Source organism: Mesocricetus auratus, unplaced genomic scaffold (assembly GCF_017639785.1).
Source record: "Mesocricetus auratus isolate SY011 unplaced genomic scaffold, BCM_Maur_2.0 Super-Scaffold_100676, whole genome shotgun sequence".
Taxonomy (NCBI): Eukaryota; Metazoa; Chordata; class Mammalia; order Rodentia; family Cricetidae; genus Mesocricetus; species Mesocricetus auratus.
In genome coordinates, this window is record NW_024429266.1 from 29,159,106 (window position 1) to 29,177,929 (window position 18,824).

General features: G+C 42.8%; 1 protein-coding gene and 1 long non-coding RNA gene across 2 annotated transcripts in view; both read left to right on the forward strand.

Annotated features, from left to right (window-relative positions):
* Prrc2c (proline rich coiled-coil 2C) overlaps window positions 1–5,442 on the forward strand; it is a 71,851-nt gene extending 66,409 nt beyond the window's left edge. The window contains 3 exon segments of the mRNA XM_013114306.3: window positions 265–391; window positions 1,221–1,457; window positions 3,444–5,442. Coding sequence (XP_012969760.1) covers window positions 265–391; window positions 1,221–1,457; window positions 3,444–3,701 — 622 coding nt within the window. The 3' untranslated portion in view covers window positions 3,702–5,442.
* Window positions 5,443–14,237: 8,795 nt separating this feature from the next.
* LOC110341110 lies at window positions 14,238–17,847 on the forward strand. The gene is made up of 4 exons (XR_002383004.2): window positions 14,238–14,288; window positions 14,779–14,836; window positions 15,759–15,893; window positions 17,714–17,847. It is a non-coding gene; the product is annotated as an uncharacterized LOC110341110 (long non-coding RNA).
* Window positions 17,848–18,824: the final 977 nt, after the last annotated feature.

Genomic DNA, 18,824 nt, shown 5'->3' on the forward strand with positions numbered 1-18,824 from the left:
CCTTCCGAGTGCTGATATTAAAGGCATGCGCTACCAACGCCCGGCTATTTTGTTAGTTTTATCTAAGTTGTTACCACTGTGTTTTAAGAACATTCTTTAATACATGTGTGGGAACTCTTCCTCATCTTTGCTTCTCTTAATAGCACTCCCATGAGATTTTTCTTTTTTTCAATTAACAATTAAATGTGATGAAAATGTCTTAAAAAATGTAACAGCATTATTTACTTGGCACTACTCTACTGACCAGTGACTTCTTTTCCCAAGGGCTACTTCAACAAGTCCAAACAGCCAGTCTAGCAAAATGAACAGCATTGTTTATCAGAAGCAATTCCAGTCAGCCCCTGCCACTGTGAGAATGACACAACCATTTCCTGCACAGTTTGCACCTCAGGTAGGCAGATCCCAGGGAGAATGAATATACTGCTTGTAAATGGTAACTGATCTGACTAAGTTGTGGTTTTACAATCATAACATGGTGAACCAGTTAAGATGTGCACCTATGAATGCAAACCTGTCTGGTTTTAACAGTGGATGTATGGTACTCAGTATATTTTTATTTTTTATAGACAGTGGAAGTGGTTCAGTTTTAAAGCAGATGTTAGAAATATCAAGATTCCCCACACAGCTCTGCCAGTTAAGAGTCCTATTCCTTTTGTCTTTTTTTTTTTTTTTGAAGACGTTTAATTTTCAGCGAAGGGTCCCGGTGCTTAAGTTTTCCAGGCCTAAAGTGGGTGGGTTTTTGTTTTTATGGTATCTGTGTAGTTGAGTAAAATTTTCAGATTGTTTTAAGTAAATGTTTGCTTCTCCTCCCTTTACTGATCATATTGAAGACTAAAATCGATAACTCATAAACTAGAATTGGTTCCTAAGAAACACATAGGTTGAGTTACTATACTTTGCCTTCAGATTATGTTTAGGTTAGAAGTGTGCTTTTCTGCAGTTGTCCCTTTAACAATACCATGGCCCTAATTATTTATAGCCTTTCTATATCCCCCATAGAATTTGCAGCTGAAGTGCCATAGCATGCTTTGCCTAATTTTTCTGTTAAACTTTGTAAGCATGGCCTGTTTGTTCTTTGTCCTTATTAATGGAATGGCACGATCCAAAAACTTTGACTGACAGAATGGGCACAAATTTACTCTGGGATAAGCCAACTTGGTTTAGTTGGCTTTTTTTTTTTTTTAACAGTTCAATGTTGTATGTTTTGTTTTTTCACTCAGATTCTCTCTCAGCCTAACCTGGTCCCTCCATTGGTAAGAGCCCCACATACTAACACCTTCCCAGCGCCTGTACAGAGGCCACCAATGGCACTGGCCAGTCAGATGCCTCCTCCGCTGACCACAGGCCTCATGAGCCATGCTCGTTTGCCACATGTAGCCAGGGGTCCTTGTGGATCACTATCTGGAGTCAGAGGTAATCAGGCCCAGGCTGCGTTGAAGGCTGAACAAGATATGAAGGTTAGTACAGTGTTAATGGCCAACAGAGCAAGAGAATGTCTCTGAACCATGTCTTAAAATGCCTCTGGACCCATAACCATGTATCCAGGCATTCATTATCTTTATCAGACTTAACCAAACTAACTACTTTTATTTGCGCGGCCCCCTCCCCATTTTTTTCTCCTTTATATCTTTACCTTTTCTTCCTTTTTACGACCCCCCCTTTTTTTTGCCACTGTAGTCAGAAATCAAATTAACATTTAGACTATATCCAAATGAATTGCTTATGAAATAAGTGTTTGAGGGACATCTTAGTTTGGATGCATTATTTTTAAGTATTAAAAAGTTTATTACAAATTATCCTATGTTGTTTCTTCCCTCACCCCACTTTCCCTCCCTGACCTCCCCTGCCCCACCCAGTATAATACATAATCATGGTTATGTGAACTCTGGAATGGGTAAGACATGTTAGCTATCTTGATTTTTATTTCTTCACATGTCATTTGAGTAATTTTCATCTCAAACTGTTTTCCACGGTTTTTGTTTTGGTGGGGTTTTTGTTGTTGTTGTTTTGTTTTGATTTTTGCCTGCCACCTGAGGTGGTATATTCCAGAATGCAATTATAGATGAAACTCAGAAAAGCACTTTGGGATCCTTCATGATGAAAGGCACAAATAAACATGGGTTTGCTGAGGTCACTAGGAGTCTGTGTGGGGACAGTTCTCAGCATAAAACTTAACCATCTGCCTGTATAACCAGTTGGAGTTTATTTCTGTAATTACTATAAGGTTGACTTTAAGAATCTTAGTAATTTTACCTGTCTTATCACAACATAAGATTAGACTAGAATAGAGGAAAGTTTAGTGCTTACAAGTAGAGAAATGTACACAGAAATGCTTTACTCTGAATTAGAAACATGTTTGTGATAATACTAATTAAGGAATTCAGTTAATTGACTAAAATGTCTTGGTTGATATCCTTTGTGTTTCTAATGCTGAGTAATCAAATACAAAGACTATCTCTAGAATTCTTGTTGCACCTCACTTAGTTTTGTTAGGTTTTGTGCCCAGGGTTTCCATTATTACTATTAAAAGTGCTAGCACCAAAAGCTTTGCAGATTGTGTAGTCTTCTGCTCCTAGCTATTTGCCACTTGATTTTCAAGCATATCTCAGGTTAGAAATGGCATTAGATAGAGCTTAATAATATTAGTGGGATGGGGAGAAAACAAATTTTGTAAATTATTTTTAGATCTTTAGATAGTATAGGCTACCTGTAGAGTGTGAAGGAGTTTTTGTTGTTTTCTTTTATGTGCAAGAGGGGTAGAAAGTTAAGTTGTAATTGTATATATTATAGTGCTATAATTTAGATTAACGTAAGTATATTCTTTGGGGGCACATAGTCAATGAAACTAAGGTTAATATTACCAGCTCAGAATGTGGTAGGAGCTATCAGAACTTAGTGATCAAGTGAAGTTGTAGTTACTAATTTCTGATGCTCTTCCCCTGCAGAAGAGAGCTGTGGGAAGAGGACTCAGCCACAAGACATATGGTCCTAGGTGTTGGTAATGCCACAATATAAGTGCTTCCTTTTCATTTTATTGTAGACCACATATTGATAACTAGAAGTTTTAAGTGTTACATTACATGTATGTTTTCAGATTTGCAAGCAGTCTTCCTGAATAGTTTGGTATTAGTGAGCTGTTCCCCCCCAAAAAATACTAACCAGCAGAAATGTGTATTTTACTATTTATAAAAGGGCAGACACTAGAAAGATGGTGGGAGGTGGTCTTGTTTCAGGTGTTTTTTTAAAAACCACATGGAATGTTTTCAAAGATAGGAAGAAGCCTATGCATTAACTGAAAGACCAGACCAATGGGGTCAAACCAACTTAGGGAAAACTGATTTTTGTGATTGGTACAAAAATATGAACTGAGATTGATTTGACAGGCTTTGGTAATAGTAGGTGATGTTGCAGTATTTTCAGTACTTGTTTTCATATTTTTTCAGGCAAAGCAGAGAGCAGAGGTTCTTCAGTCCACGCAACGGTTCTTCTCTGAACAACAACAGAGCAAACAGATAGGAGGCAAAGCCCAGAAAGTAGACAGTGATTCAAGTAAACCTCCGGAAACCCTGACGGACCCTCCTGGTGCCTGTCAGGAAAAAGTAGAAGAAAAGCCACCTCCCGCACCCACCATAACCACCAAACCTGTTAGAACTGGACCAATCAAACCTCAGGCCATCAAAACTGAAGAAACAAAATCTTAAAAGCTTTGGTTTATTGCAGGGCATTGGGGGGGGGGGGCAGGGAAAATGAAGTCAAAACAATGCCAGCAGCCAGGGGGTAAAATGGTCTGTGACGTTATCCTGTGTAGCGCTTGAAGATACACAAGGAGCATAGAGCATTTTCTACTGATAGAGCTGCTATACCAGTTAAAATGAGGCTTTACAGGCTTGCACCTACTATGTAACATTTGCTTGGTTGACATGCATCTTCAGTCGGTTTATATCCAAGTATGTGCACACATTCTATAAGTGCATACAGTTTAGACCTAAGGAGCTTTATGATTAAATGAAACACCAGAAAAAGGAGGAAAATGATACCACAGAGTGGTTCAGTTGGGCACTGGGTGGTCCCATTGATGTATTACCTGTGGGGTTTTTTGTTGTTGTTGGGGTTGTTTTGGGGGGGTTGTTTTGTTTTTTTGCTCCCTTTTGTTCTTTGGATGTGTCTATGGCATTTCTAGGCTTGAAAGTAAAATGATGCTAACTGGTGCTGGGTAGAGGAGCCTTATTTTTTATTACGGCAGCTTGTTATTTTTGTAACATGGTGATTTGGTTGAACACAATAAAGTACAGTAGTAACTGATCTCCCCTTCTTCCTGGATGAGTGAGCAGATGATTAAATGGTGATGTCAGCGTTCTTAAGTATATTCAAATGAGCAACATTTGGCTTCTGCTTCTGTTTAAAATGATGCTGTGTTTTGATTGTGGTCCGAAACTTTGAAGCACTACTTGGCATCTCCTTTCCTTGGCGGTCTCACCATTTAAACATATCATTTGATGACGTGTTGGTAAGGTGAGACCTTGCTTGTCTCCACTAGGTCATCTTCATATGAATCCAGTGGTTATAGGGTTTTGTTTTAGGGGCATTCTTCCGTTTTTTGTTTTTGTTGTTTGTTTTGTTTTGTTTTGTTTTTTTTAAAGAAACGGTTTTTAGCTGATGTTCATGGAGAGAATGAATCCCCAGAAGTGTGCCACTAGTGAAAGGAAATCCTGTCTAAGAGTGTTTCTTTACAGAGCTGTGTCATATCATCCTTGGGCCCTCTGCTGGAAAAGTAGAATCAAGTCTCAAATAATGCCTTTCAAATTGTATCCTCTAGTGTTATAGATTTAGGACAGTACTGTATCATACCTCTGTGAATGTAAAATAGCTTGTACCTGCTTTATGATATGTAGTAGTGACTGTGCTTTATCAGACCTGTTTTTAATGATGTTGCTCAGAATGTTTTCTTTCCAGATGATGATTGAGAAGCTAATTTAAAAAACAACAACAAAAAAAAACAAAAACAAATGGTGCCAGGTACCACAAGAGTAACAGAACTGTGCTGTTTTCTGGGATTTTGTTTTTTACTTTTTTTTTTTTAATGGAGTGTGCTGGATGTCTCTACAATTTTGTTCAGATGACTGCAGAACCTGGAAAAGCTGTTGCTGCTATTGACGCATAACATACTGCTATTATTGGTCTTTTATATAAATATAAATATATATATACATATATATAATTTGAATTTTTGGAAACTTTAGCTGTGCTGTCAACTTTGGAAAAAAGTATCCCAGTTTACCGTGTTGAGTTGGCATTGTACAGAAATTAACAGCCATATTGGTCTAGAAATGTTGAACTTAATTTTTTTTCCATTTGTACAGGGGTAACGCACTGTATTAAATATGTAAGGTCTTATCTACGTGGGTTTGATTACAAAAACTAATAAAGTATTCTCTAAATAAATAATGACTCCTGGAGCTTCTAATTCACTCCAAAATCTGAAGGAGGCTTGTTAATGTACCAAAGACCATAACCAAGAATACATTTACACTCTGGTTGTCATTCAGATTGGGTGAGTCAAAGTCAGTATTGTGGAGGTAATGGTCCAGGCCCGTTCTCAGGGTTATCCAACTTTGATTGGGGGATGGAAGCAAGGGAAGCACCAGGAGGGAGTTCAGGGTCATTTGAGCTAGGATGAAAGTCTGAGACCCTGGGAGGGGGTTGTGGAGGACAGACCTAGGGAGCTCAGCATGGTGCACAGGCCTTAAATCCCAGCCCTCAGAAGGCACGTGAATCTCTGGGTTCCAGGCCAGCCTGCTCTATAGAGGGGGTTCCAGATCAGCCAGGTCTACACAGAGAAACCCAGTGTCAGAAGAAAACAGCCTAGAATCTGAGAGAAATCTAAAGATTGATCTTGATGGTTTAAACTGCCAAACAATATGTTTTACCGTTCTTGGATAGAAATGGAAGGACCAAGAGTAGACCTGAATGTGTGTTTGTGTATTTCTCAGTATTTTTGTTGACACATTCACAGTCATTACTGTTACTGACTTGGCAAAGCTCTGGAAGATTTGGTCTGTTCCAGGCAGCTTCTAGACGCTTTCAGAGACAAGCACCAAGTCATTAACATCTGTGCCGCCTGTGGATGTTGTAGTTCTTACACACTTAAAATACTTGGACATTGGGTGAGCTTTAATTCAAGGGATCAGAAGTGTGGTGAGAAGTGAGAAACCCTGACAAAGCTATAGTCACATCACATTTGCCTTCTTTACTAAGTCACTTCTGTCACTGCTGCTTTGTATATTCTGACCTTAAATTTAATCTTCCTAAGTTTTAGATCAGAAAAGGCTAAAAGTCTGTATAGCTTGCACTGTGTCTGCACACCAGTATGTGCTACTCAGTTGTGTAAAACACCAATGATACTTTTGCTGGGGTCTGCAATGGAAAAATGTTAGCATATGTGTAAGTTAGTGGTTCTTAGCCTGTGAGGTCTCAATCTTCCACAGGGGTTGCCTGTTACATATTTACATTACAATTCATAGCAGTAGCAAAAGTAGTTAATAAAATAGAAACATTATTTTATGGTTAGGGATCACCACAACTATTAAAGGGTCATGGCTTTAGGAAGGTTGATAAACACTAGTGTAAGGACAATTTACAGTTCTTCAACTTTTTTTCTCTCCACTCCGTTAATAAATTGTGCTTATGATGAAAGAATGATAGGATAAGAGGAGGGTAGGTATAATCTGAAAAGTTATTTTCATTGTTTAAAATTTAGAAGTGACTCTAGGCTGGAGGAAAGATCTGAAAGGTTTAGTGAGGATATACTAAAGATTGTGAGTTGAAACTGCCAGGATGGAACTTGTTTGGGTATATTTTCAGTCGCCTTTGTTTTGTTTTTTGTTGTGCTGTGCTGCGCTGCCATTGCATCTTATTTTATATATAGTTTATTAGCATTCAGTTTTGTATTTTGTAGCCAGCTAGTCCAAAACTTACTTCAAAAGCACAAGTATTGACCAAGTTCCTATGGGTCAAGAATGTGTTGCTTTAGTATGGTACCTTTGACTTGAGGCCCTCAAGGTGGAATGTGCTGCTAAGTGTCAAATGTGGAGAGGCAGCATTCTCCTGTGTTTCCTTGGAAGCAGGGTGTGGTGTGGAAGAACATAGTGGGCACAAATGGAGGGGTGGATAAGGACAATGAATATTGGGTAACAGAGAAGTGGGAGAGTCTCCATCAACAGGGCTTTAAGCAAAGGAGAGAAAGAAAGGGTGACTCAGCAGCTACGCAGTCCTGGTGCTCTGCTAAAATAAAATTGAATGATCACACTTGAGTGATGCAGCATGGGTCTGCACCTTTAATCCAGATCCTGTAACCCAAGTCATGGAACACTACTTGCAGCTCTGTTAAGCAGTCTGCTGTGACTTCACAGCTCTCATGGTACCTGACATCACACTTTGTCAAGTGCACTAGGGTTAAAAAAAAAAATCAAGAGTGCGACTTAATGCCACCCTACCCTCCAGTGTCAGGTTTGATCCCAGGTTTCTCTGGAGCTGTGGAGCAGATTGCTCTGAAGAGGTTCCTTTGCCACTCTTGCCATCACCATCTCTTCATGATAGCTGTCTCCCTCATTCTCTTAATGAAGCCACTCTCCCAGCTTTAAAAGGAGCCTCTTCTCCACTTAAGACCATCATGTTTCTCGAGGCAGAGGCAGGTGGATATCTTGGGTTGAAGATCAGGCTGGTCTACAGAGCCAGTGCAAGGTCAGCAGAGACTACGTAAAGAAACCTTGTCTTAAAAAACAAAAGCCAAGGGGAGGAGAAAAAGACACCATCGTGTACAGATAGCCATGTATTATGTCAACTCCCCTTTTTGGACAGACTGCTGCTGTTGTCTTTTATATTCAACAGACTCCAAAGGCCCCACCCTACTCTAACCCCAACTAAAGGAGTGGCCTCCCTGAATATCAACAGCACCAACTTGTAGCTTGGAAGCAAGAGCTGGGGACACAAGTAAAGGAAGACATGTGCTTGCACTGGGGAAGCATCATCTGTTTAGAAATTGCAGCCCAATCTCTGAAGTGGACCAGGACCAGTGTGAATGCTAGAGGTGGGCTGTGACATATGGGTAGGCTGTCAATCAGTGCTGTCTACAGTCCTAGCACGGTCTGCTTTGGACTGCTTTCCACATATACCCAAGTGACAAGCATAGCCACTTACCTAACATTTTGTAGGTGGTGGCAGAGTGCTTCTGTATAAAGGGTCACCCAACTTGGTCTGTAGGCTCAGCTGGTAGGAGCAGATTAAGAGTTCCATGTTCACCCGTATATGGAAAACAATGGCAAGAGCTGTGATTGTGGCTGGTGTGCTCTCAAAGGCAGTAATGGCACACACCTTTAATTCTAGCACTGGAGAGGCAGAGGCAGGTGGATTTCTGTGAATTCGAGGCCTACCTGGTCCACAGAGCTAGTTCCAAGACAATCAGGTTCCACAAAGAGACCCCATCTCGAAAACAAGCAAGAAAAGTCAGGAGCAGTCCAAACAACCCCTTCTTTTCTGACTAGTTTGAATCTAGCCGAGAAGTGATTAGTGCTTCTCTCTCTGCCCTCCAAACAAGTAAACAAACTGAGGATAACTAGAAGCCTATCTGTCCATATCTCAACAAGAAAGAAATAACCATTTTATTGCTGATTTGTGTGTTCCTATTCTCCACTGTTTTCCACCCTCTATATTTTCCCTGCCTTCCCCTCTTCCTGTTCACTGTCCTTTCTTTAAGTTCCTAGTTTGTCCAATAAAAACTTGAGCTCTTTTAGTTTCCTCGCTGGGTGTCTTCGTTAATAATTAAATGCCTGGCCTTTCCGTTGCTGTGCTGCCAGCTCGTTTCCCTCTGAGTCACAGCGGACTTTTAAACCCCAAAGGAAGAGCTCCAAATGGGATGGGGAGATGTCAGGGTGGGCCAGTGTAGTAGTCAGGGTTGCCTAAATGAACAGACTTGATAGAATGAATAAACCAAATACCATATATATGGGATTTATTCTATGACATGACATTAAGTGGGTCTGGGAGGAGTTAGGTGAGTCCCAGAGAGTGAATAGATTGTACATGTATCTGAAATTGTCAGAAAACGTATTGACCAAGAGTTAATTTTTGAAAAGGTGAGCAATACTAATAAATCCTTACATAACTAAGAGTGAAATTAATAAAATTAGAAATAAACATGGGGGGGCTGGAGAAATGGCTCAGTCATTAAGAGCACTGACTGCTCTTCCAGAGGACTGGGTTCAATTCCCAGCACCCACATGGCAGCTCACAACTGTCTAACTTCAGGATCTGACACCCTCACACAGACATACATGCAGGCAAAACACCAATGCACATAAAATAAGAATAAATCAGTTTTAAAAAGAAATATAAATAAAAAGACATCAGGATAAGGGAGGAAAAAGAAATAAAAGACAATTGCAAAGAAGTTCAGAAACCTACACCAAGAAGTGGGGGGGGGGAGTTAAAAACTAGAGAAATGTGAGAGAGACACACCAAAGAAAAAGGCAAACAACACAGCACCAGCCAGCCAGCTCCAGGATGCAGGAAGGGCAGCAGAAACCTCATCCAATGGGTAAGCCTGGCAGCCTCGTGCAGACACCAGGTCCAGTTCACAAGTCATAACTGCTAATACACCTCAAGTCCAGTTGCAGAATTGCAGAGAGTGCTATCCCAGCCGAGATGGCCAGCAGTGGAAAGTTTTCTCAAAAGGAAACCTGTTGACTTAAAACTGAGCTATCCTATGGGCTGGAGCTGAGGAAACAATCTCAAGTAGGAGCGCATCAATACAATCTGCCACAGCTCCCGTGTGAGGCAGCTCAAGAAAGCTGGTGGTGGCTATGCTGGAGGCTGGCAAGTGGATAAAAGTAGAAACCATAGCAAGTCAATCCAGTTCAGCAAGGGAAGTGTCTAGGCCCCACCCTCCGTGCCTCAGACCTCATCAACTGAGAAAAACTCTGGAGATTGATAATCCAGAGTCTAGACATTCGCCATGGGGCAACTACTGGAGCCACCAACTGCTGTGGGGTTCACTGCTATAAAGTCCAGAGAACTCTGAAGCTGCAACAAGATCATGCGACATCTTTTGGGCCATCTCTCTAGGTAATGCTTAGTGGGTTTCAAAAGTACAAAGAAAAGTGTGTCCATCGGATCTCAGTACTGTAATTGCTTCTCTGTTTCCTTCTCCCCAGCGCCAACTGGGACGTTAGCTGTTTATTACCTGCATCCGACAATCTAGGAATTCTACAAGAGGTGGGAAACCCTGTCCAGACCACACACGCTGCAAAGCTATGTGTGACCAGCAGAGGCCACTAGTACATAAAGAAGGGAAGCCACTAAGGCGAAGCCTGTTGAAGTGGATGTTACTTATCCAGTATAGGCTCGACACCAGCATAAATCAATTGACTGTTTCCCAAACCCTGCCACCAACACACACTGTGGATCCAGAAAGACTCTATCCTAACACTTATTCTTTTTCCTTGTGTTTCCCTTGTGTGTGTTTTTAAACCATTCTCTAAGCAGCACCATTATCTTTTAAGATTTCTTTTTATTTCATGTATATGAGTGCTTGCCCAATTGTATGTATGTGCACATAGTGTCTGCTTGGTGCATCCAAGCACTAAAAGTATTTATAATCCCAGGAAATATGACCAGAGAATAACCTGTCTATAACATATCGTAGTCAGACACACACACAAAAAAATACAAAGCAAAAACTCAATATTAAAAGATGTAATGGAAAAATGGGTACAGAGAGAAATACATTCCTCATCAGCAACTCTAAAATCCAGGAGAGCATGACATTTTCTTTTCCCCCTCTCCTTTCATATTCTCCACCCCCCTCCCCGGGTGTGGGTGGATAGTGTGCTATGCCCCTATGTGTGTGTGGAGGGGGCGGGGGAGGGGGTGTAGGCAGTCAGAAGGATATCTTCCTCAGTTGCCTTCCACCTTATTTATTTGTTTAGTTTGAGACTATGTAGCCCTGGTTGGCCTTGAATTTACAGAGATCTGCCTGCTTCTACCTCCCTAGTGCTGGGATTGCAGAAGTGTACCACCACCTCTGCCTTTCACCTTATTTTTTGAGATAGGATCTCTCTGAACTTGGATCTCACTGTTTCCTCTAGACTAGATGGTCAACAAGCCCCTAGAATCTGACTGTCTCCCCATGCCAATCCCTCAAACACTGGCATTCCAGACATGCTTGGCTGTACCCAGCTGTTAAGTGGGTGCTTGGGATCCTAACTCAGGCCCTGCTACTTACACAGCAAGCATTTTACCCACTAAACAAGTCATTGCCGCAACCCCTGGATGAGGCTCTTACAAAAAGTTTTTGTTGATTTACCTGGTCGTAGGGGAAAGTGGGGTCAAAAGGTTTGATTAGGAAGTTAGCAGGTTTGCATGCTGATGAGAAAGATCCAATAGGAAGGGGAAGTTTGATTATCAAGAACGATGTTGTATGGACTTTTCCTAGGGAGACAACACACACACACACACACACACACACACACACACCATACCACACCACACCATACCACACCACACCACACCACACCACACCACACCAAAGTAATGATTGCACCAGAGTCCAACTTGGTGAACCAATGAGTTTTTCTTGGGATTGCTTAACAGGAGTGTGAGTGAGGGGCTACTTACACAGAGCAGTGATGTCACAAATGCACTGTACAACCAAAACAGCACCTCAAAACACAGGTGATTCCTAAAAGCTCCAACCATGGCACTCTCTACACAGCCTGAAGGTAGCTCAAGAGTCCAAACGTCTCAAGTCTCTGCAGTTTGGATGGTCAGAGGCTGTAGAGAGAGACGGGAGGACAAATAACACAAACACAAAGACAGAGGGCGGGGGAATAGTGGGGGTGAAAGTTCTCATAAGCTTCTGTTTTCTCAGCTAATGGGAGGGAGGCAACAGGAAGCTACTCAACAGTGTTGCAGAGGGAACACAAGCATCTCAAGAGCATTACAGACTGAGTGAACAGCAGTCTTGGCCCTGGCCTTGCGACTGATAACCACAGTCCCATAAAGTGGGGAGAGGTGGTTCCTAGGATGTGAAGCCACAGCTCCCCCAAGGGCCCCAGGCCATTACCAGCTCTGCCAATCTTGTTCCTGGTTTTAGACAAGGAACTATGGTTCCTTTTCCATACATCACGGCCTTGGGGGAAAACGTTTGGTCAGCCCTCAACACTCTTGCTTGGGGGTGAGGACCTAAGATGAGTGTGTCACATCTTACACCATACTTTAGGACAGCAGTTCTCAACCTGTGGGTCTCAACCCCTTTGGGGGTTGTGTATCAGATAGTCTACATATCTAATATTTACATCACCATCCATAACAATAGCAAAATTACAGTTGCGAAGTAGCAACAAAATAGTTGTATGGTTGGGGGTCACCACAACATGAAGAACTGTATTAAACTGTTACACTGTTAGGAAGGGTGAGAACCACTGTTGTAGGAGGTAATGATTTTTCAAAAACAATTACTGTTTCTGGACAGTTTTTATTGCCAGTCACTTTGGATGTAGATGAACTCCAACAAATTTCCTGAGGGCTCCTGTTAAGCCTGAACAGCAACACAAAAAGCAGGCTGTGTTAAGCTACCTGAGGATCAGGGGCTAGCACTCAGGTGGCAAAAGCATTCACATAATGTGCTCAAAGTCCTGACTGTGTCCAGTTCCCAGGACTGCATTTACAGAGCATGGAGGCACAGGGCTGTTATCTTAGCAATAGGGAGATGGAGGCAAGAGGATTAGGGGGTTCAAGGTCATCCTCTTCTACATATTGAGTTTGAAGTCAGTCTCACAAATCTGAGGTCAGACCAGCCAAGGATACACGAAACCCTGCCCTCACCATCCCCCTAAAAATATTGAGAAATCAGTACAATTTCTCTAGCTCTTCTGAAATTTGCATACAGTAATTGCTTCTGGCTCCTTAAAGCAAATGCAACGGTGTGGGAGGGAGGGGATCATACATTGGAAAACCTTCACATTTTAGACATTTTGGCACTTCAGAAATCACATGGCTAAAAAAACAGATAGGAGCACAATGCTAGTTAGGAATTGGGTTAAAGGGCATGAGGACTTAGCTCAGTGGTAGAACACTTACCTAATGATCATGAGACTCCAGGTCTGAGCTTTGGCTTAAAAGATGAAATTTCAATATCCTAGTTCAACTTAAGTAGTTGTTAGGGTCCAGGGAGTTCAACTTTGTTAAGCTCTGAGATACAAAAGGAAGAAGCAGGGCTCCTGTTTTCAAAATTTATGAAATTGGGTTTGGGATGACCAGGTTTACCCATGGCAGTGGAAACACCTCTATCTCCCTGCATTCAAATAATCATTCCTATATTCATTCCTGATCTGAACATTATATAGTCAAGCATTATTTCAACATTTGTAAATATTGTTGTAAATAAAGGAGAGAATTTTGTTTTACAAATAGTTTCCTATAACTACCCTAGGAGAAAGATGGTATTCTTTTCACAGATACAAAACTCAAAACTCATAGAGGTTAAGTTACTTGCTCAAGGTCACTCAGCTCAGAAGAGGAAGTTGGGAATTCAACCACTAACACTTTAAAGCCCCATATACCTGCCACCCTGACAGACGTAATTTGTTTTTTTTAATCTTACTGCGAAATCTTGATTGGTCTAAGATCACTGTGTAGACCATGCTGGCCTCTATTTCCAAGAGCTCTGCCTCTGCTGCCTAAGTTCATCAGAAGTCATTTCAGGAAGGGGAAGGGTCACTGACTATGCTGGTTCTGAGAAAACAGATGATCATGAATCAGCTTTTTGGGTGTTCCAGACAGGGTTTCTCTGTGGCTTTGGAGGCTATCCTGGAACTAGCTCTTGTAGACCAGGCTGGTCTTGAACTTACAGAGATCCCCCTGCCTCTGCCTCCTGAGTGCTGGGATTAAAGGCGTGTGCCACCACCTCCCTGCTATAAACCAGCTTTTTCATGTTTGCCAGGCCAGTTCACCATGGTCAAAGCTTGTGCATTCCCTGATGCCCAAGTAACATACAGAGTCCCTCTCTGTTCAGGAGCCCCAACTTCTCTGTGCCACAACAGGGGGCATTTTGCAAGGCTACATTGATAGAGAACATTTGTGTTAGCTGCTATGAGCTACAGGTGCATATTAATCCCATCAACTCAAGTTCAGGAGAGAGACTCACTCCAGGAGGATAAAAGAGTATAAAGGAGATGAGGATGTTGGTCACTTGTTGGCCCTTTCCTTCTCTGAGGAGCTGGTGTAGCTGTTCTGTGGGTACCAAGTGTAATGATTGTTGTAATTTAAGAAAAGCAGCTTTGAGTGAAAGATGCCATGAGACAGGGTTCAAGCAGAGAGTTCGGGTTTTTTTTTCTGGTTGTTGTTGTTTTTTTTCTTTTTAATTAGGGAAAGGGATCATAAAAAGGAGAAAGGGGAGACAGGCTTCCAGGAACAGGAGCAGCAGGAGGAGAAAAGGAGGGGGAGAGAGGAAGGAAGAGAGGGAGGAAGGGATGGGGGGAAGACAGAGGGGGGAGGGAGGAAGGGAGAGAGAGAGAGATGGAGGAACAGAGAGAGGTAGAGAAAGAAAGAAACAGAAGAATGGGAGGTGGGCAGGGCCCTTTTAAAAGGAAACATAGTGAATATGCACAGGTGGTGCTCTTAGTGACTACAGCTGAGGGCGTATCCTGTCAGAACCCCAAGGACAGGACAGTACAGATGTCTGAATGCTAACAATGATAGTGGGATTCTTTGTTTTGTTTTTAGCAATACCATGAACTGAAGTGTGGAAGTGGCTATACGTCAGCAGACCTGGGATACAGAGGTGAGTCCATTGTTTGTCCTCACAGGAACCAACCAGCCAGAATCCCAGGCTGTGGAGTGCAGGTCATTGAAATTCACGCTATAACAATGGCAGTGCCACCCCATGGGTCAGGTGCAGTGTACAGACTCTACTCCTTAAGGAGAGATATGGCAGAAAGGCAGGACCTGCAGATTGCTGGCCTCTGTTGCAGGGATAGCACCAATTCTGACATGGGACAGACCCAGGTTCGGGCCCTGGTTCGGCACCTCCTAGTGAAGCCTCCTAATCTCTCTCTTGCTTGGTTGCTCCGTTTGTCCTGTGGAGATCATAATTCAAGAGAAACGGTTGCTATCAAATAAGTGCATGTAAACGGTTGCCCTGTGGTGAATAGCACTGCCCCATGGGTAGGCTTCCAATACTTCCATTGCCAGCATCAACCCTCTGGTATCCAGACCCTGAGTATGTCAGAGTAAATGGCTTTAACTCTATGCCCTAGTTTTGTGTTAATCCTTTCTTGTCCCCTGGAAGGTGAGGGCTCCAGTAATAAAGGTTTACATGGACCAAAGAACTCTGCAAGAAAAATGCCCCCCCCTCCGCCCTGGAATGACAGCCAATAGATGAGAACATCGCAAGACAGGTCGCTGAGCAATCTGGAGAGACAAAGTTCTCTTCTTTGGACCTCCATTTCCTCTCCCTTACCATGGCCAGTTATGACTGTTTTGTTTCTTCACTTACTGGTTGGAACAACCACGTGTTTTGTTTCACGGGCCAATGAGACCCGGGCCTGTCCCTCAGCCAGTCCCAGGTTTGAGGAAATATCGGCTTCTTGATGGGGCCGTGGAGAGTGAAGTTTGAGGACATGGCAGTAAGAGCCCTCTCCAAAACTCACCAGGCTGGACCCAGCTGAGCACCCTGTCACCTGCATCCCATTCCTGCTTCCCAGGTGCAGTAAATCTAAATTCCTCCATTGCACTGAGGGAGGCTTGACACAGAAAAGCTGGATGGAAAAGATCTTCGATCTCCCCAACACTGACCTGGTCTCTGAGGTGAACAGGCGTAGAGCCGCCATGGCCACAAGGTACCAAAATCTTCACTGCTAGCTTGCTTGTGAGTTAGGAGGGAGAATGATGGCCGAGCCTCACCTAGTCCGACAGAGGCTGTAGGAAGTACAGATTGTTCAAGAAAATTTATTCATCCACTGCTCTTCTAGCTGCCTCTCATAGAAGAGGGAGACACTTAGCTACCCACTGTGCAGGTCAGGACTTTCTCACAGGTCCCTTCAAGAAGTAATGGTGCACTGTGTTTGGTGTGGGTGGTAGAGTGAACTTTGAATCACTGGATGCAGGGATTGTGTTTGTTTTAAAGTGTGTATGTGTGTGTGTGTGTCTGTCTGTCTCCATCCATCCTCTAAGAGTTCTGGGTATTGAACTGAGGTCGTCAGCCCTGTGTGTTGAGCCCTTTTCCCCACCGAGCCACTTGGTCTTTGATGGTGGGCCTAAACATCCTCATCTTCTCAGGGACTTTCTTTGGATGGTAGGTTAAGCACATAAAATATAGAAAACTCAGTTGAATTTGAGTTTTAAGTACTTTTGTCTTAGTTTGGTTTAAATATGTCTGTGTGGTATACTACAAATTGGCTGTACAAATAGAAGTTTAACCGGGTACCCTGTCGTGATCTGTTTGTTTGTTTGTTTGGTGTTTTTGTTTGGTTGTTTTGTCACAGGATTTTACTATGCAGCTCTGGCTGTACTGGAACTCACTACTTAGATCAGGTTGACTTCAAACTCACAGAGATCCACTTGCCTCTGCCTCCTGAGTGCTAGGATTAAAAGAAGGTGTATGGCACCACATCCAGCTCATCCTGCATCACTACAGTTTTGGCATGCCTGCGATGTCAACTTTGGGGATGACATCTCAGTGGAGAATGGCAGGACTCTACTGAAACTGCCACCTGGCTAGATGTAGTAGGCCTCACTTGGGGGCAAGTGCAGGTTCCTTTATAAAGCAAGGGGTAGGGAGATCCCTTCTGCTTTTGCAGATACTAACATGTAAGTTTGTTTACATGGCTTACATGTAAATTATCCTTAGAAGAGACAAGTGACCTAAAAATGAATCTTCAAAGAGACCTCAGGCTGAAATAATTCTGATATAGCAAATGCTAGTCAATTACAAGAAAACAGCCAAGCTGACACTTGTCCAACACTTCCAGTGTTCCCTCTTGGACAGTTATAAACCTGGATATCTTATTCTTGCTAAATCTTACAAGATATTAGACAAAGAAATGGGCATTACTGAGTTGGAAAATGGCCTTCCTTTTCCAGTATTGGTCTCAATGTGCTCATGAGCTTCCAGTTTATTGAGCAGTAAGGTATTTGTGAATTGATAGAAGGTTTGTGCTCTTTCTTGGTGTACACACATATGGTGTTGGGGACCTTTGCTGATAGAGGTACACAGGCGATTGACAGTCCTGGTTTAGATCACAGGGAAGATCATAAAGTCCACCTGAAAGAAGTGCATATAAAGCAATTCTGGGGCTGCCCAGAAGTGGTTCTCTTTGGTGCTGGCAACTGGGATCTGGCTTTCCTGCCCCCACCCTCTCCTTTAAAAACAAACATTGTATTTTACTCTTTGTCTCTCTGTCTCTGTCTCTGTCTCTCTCTATGTCTGTGTGTGTGTGTGTGTGTGTGTGTACACGTGTGTGCCCACAACATGACAATCATGTGGAGGTCAGAGGACAACTACTTTCAGGTGTCAGCTCTGTCCTACCATCATGGGGGCCTAAGGATTGAACTCGGGTCATCAGGTATGGTAGAAAGCACTGCTCCCCTCTGAGCTATCTCCCCAGGCCCTATCCTGCCTTTATTTGAATAATATGCTTTAATATGTTTTTCCTCCTAGAGATGAAACAATCACCAAGAAAAGTGGTGAAGGTTGGGAAACGCCCTCCATCGGGGGTGTGGAACAAGAGCCTACCAGAAAAACCCACCTCAGGGTGCCTCCTGCTCCCCCTCCTTCCCCAGCTGATGCTACAGACACAAGCAAGTACAAATTAAATCATTTGAAGATGGGTGTGTGCACAGATGCCAACACCAGAGCTCGTTCGGGTTCTCTTGAGCTTGCCTAGACTGTCCTAGACATCTTTGTCTTCCCCTCTTATGCGCTAGAGCTGCTGTGAATGTTGCTTGTCCTTGTGTGTTAGTTGTTTTCTTTCCTCATTGCTGACAGAGTATCCGACAGAACCCTGAAGGAAGGACAGGAGGGTTTATCTGGTGATAAAGTGTAGCATGGCAGGAAAGCGATGGCAGAGGGTGGCTTCACAGTGCAGAAGTGTGGGACAGCTGCTTGTTCACCTCAGCAGAAAAAGCAGGCAGGCAGGAAAGCAGGGTCAGGCTGAACCTCATGAGGGGCCTGTCCCCAATGTCACTTCCTCCAGGTAAGTTCTATCCCCAGAAGACCCTACAGCCTCAGTAATGTTGCCATCTGGAAGTCAAGTGTTCAGACAACAAGTCCATGGGGGACAGTTCATATTTAGCTAGCACTCCATTAATGCATAGTAACTTAAGTTTTCAAGCCAAGTCTCTGAGATGTATGTGTTTGGTTTGATTCTTTGATTTGGGCTATGCTAGCTAGTTTTCAGCTGTACTTGAGGTTATTATTACTATTACTATTACTATTATTATTATTGGGTCTTGTCTATAATAAAATCTGAACCAGTCGAAAGTCCAGGCCTCCATGACAGTAACTCTAAAGGTCTAGGGTCTGGGGATTGGAGAGATGACTTGGTGGTTAACAGCACTTGCTGATCTTCCAGAGGACCTGAGTTCAGCTCTTCAAGGTTCACAACTGACTGTAACTCTAATTGTAGGATATATTTTGTTTAAAAACTACCAAGAACATGCTATTTGAGTCAGGCGGTGTTCTAGTGTTATTATGTGGGACGATCAGCCTCTGTATCAATGGAGGAAAAGACTGGCAACCTACAAACATTCTATCATATACCTGGAGGATT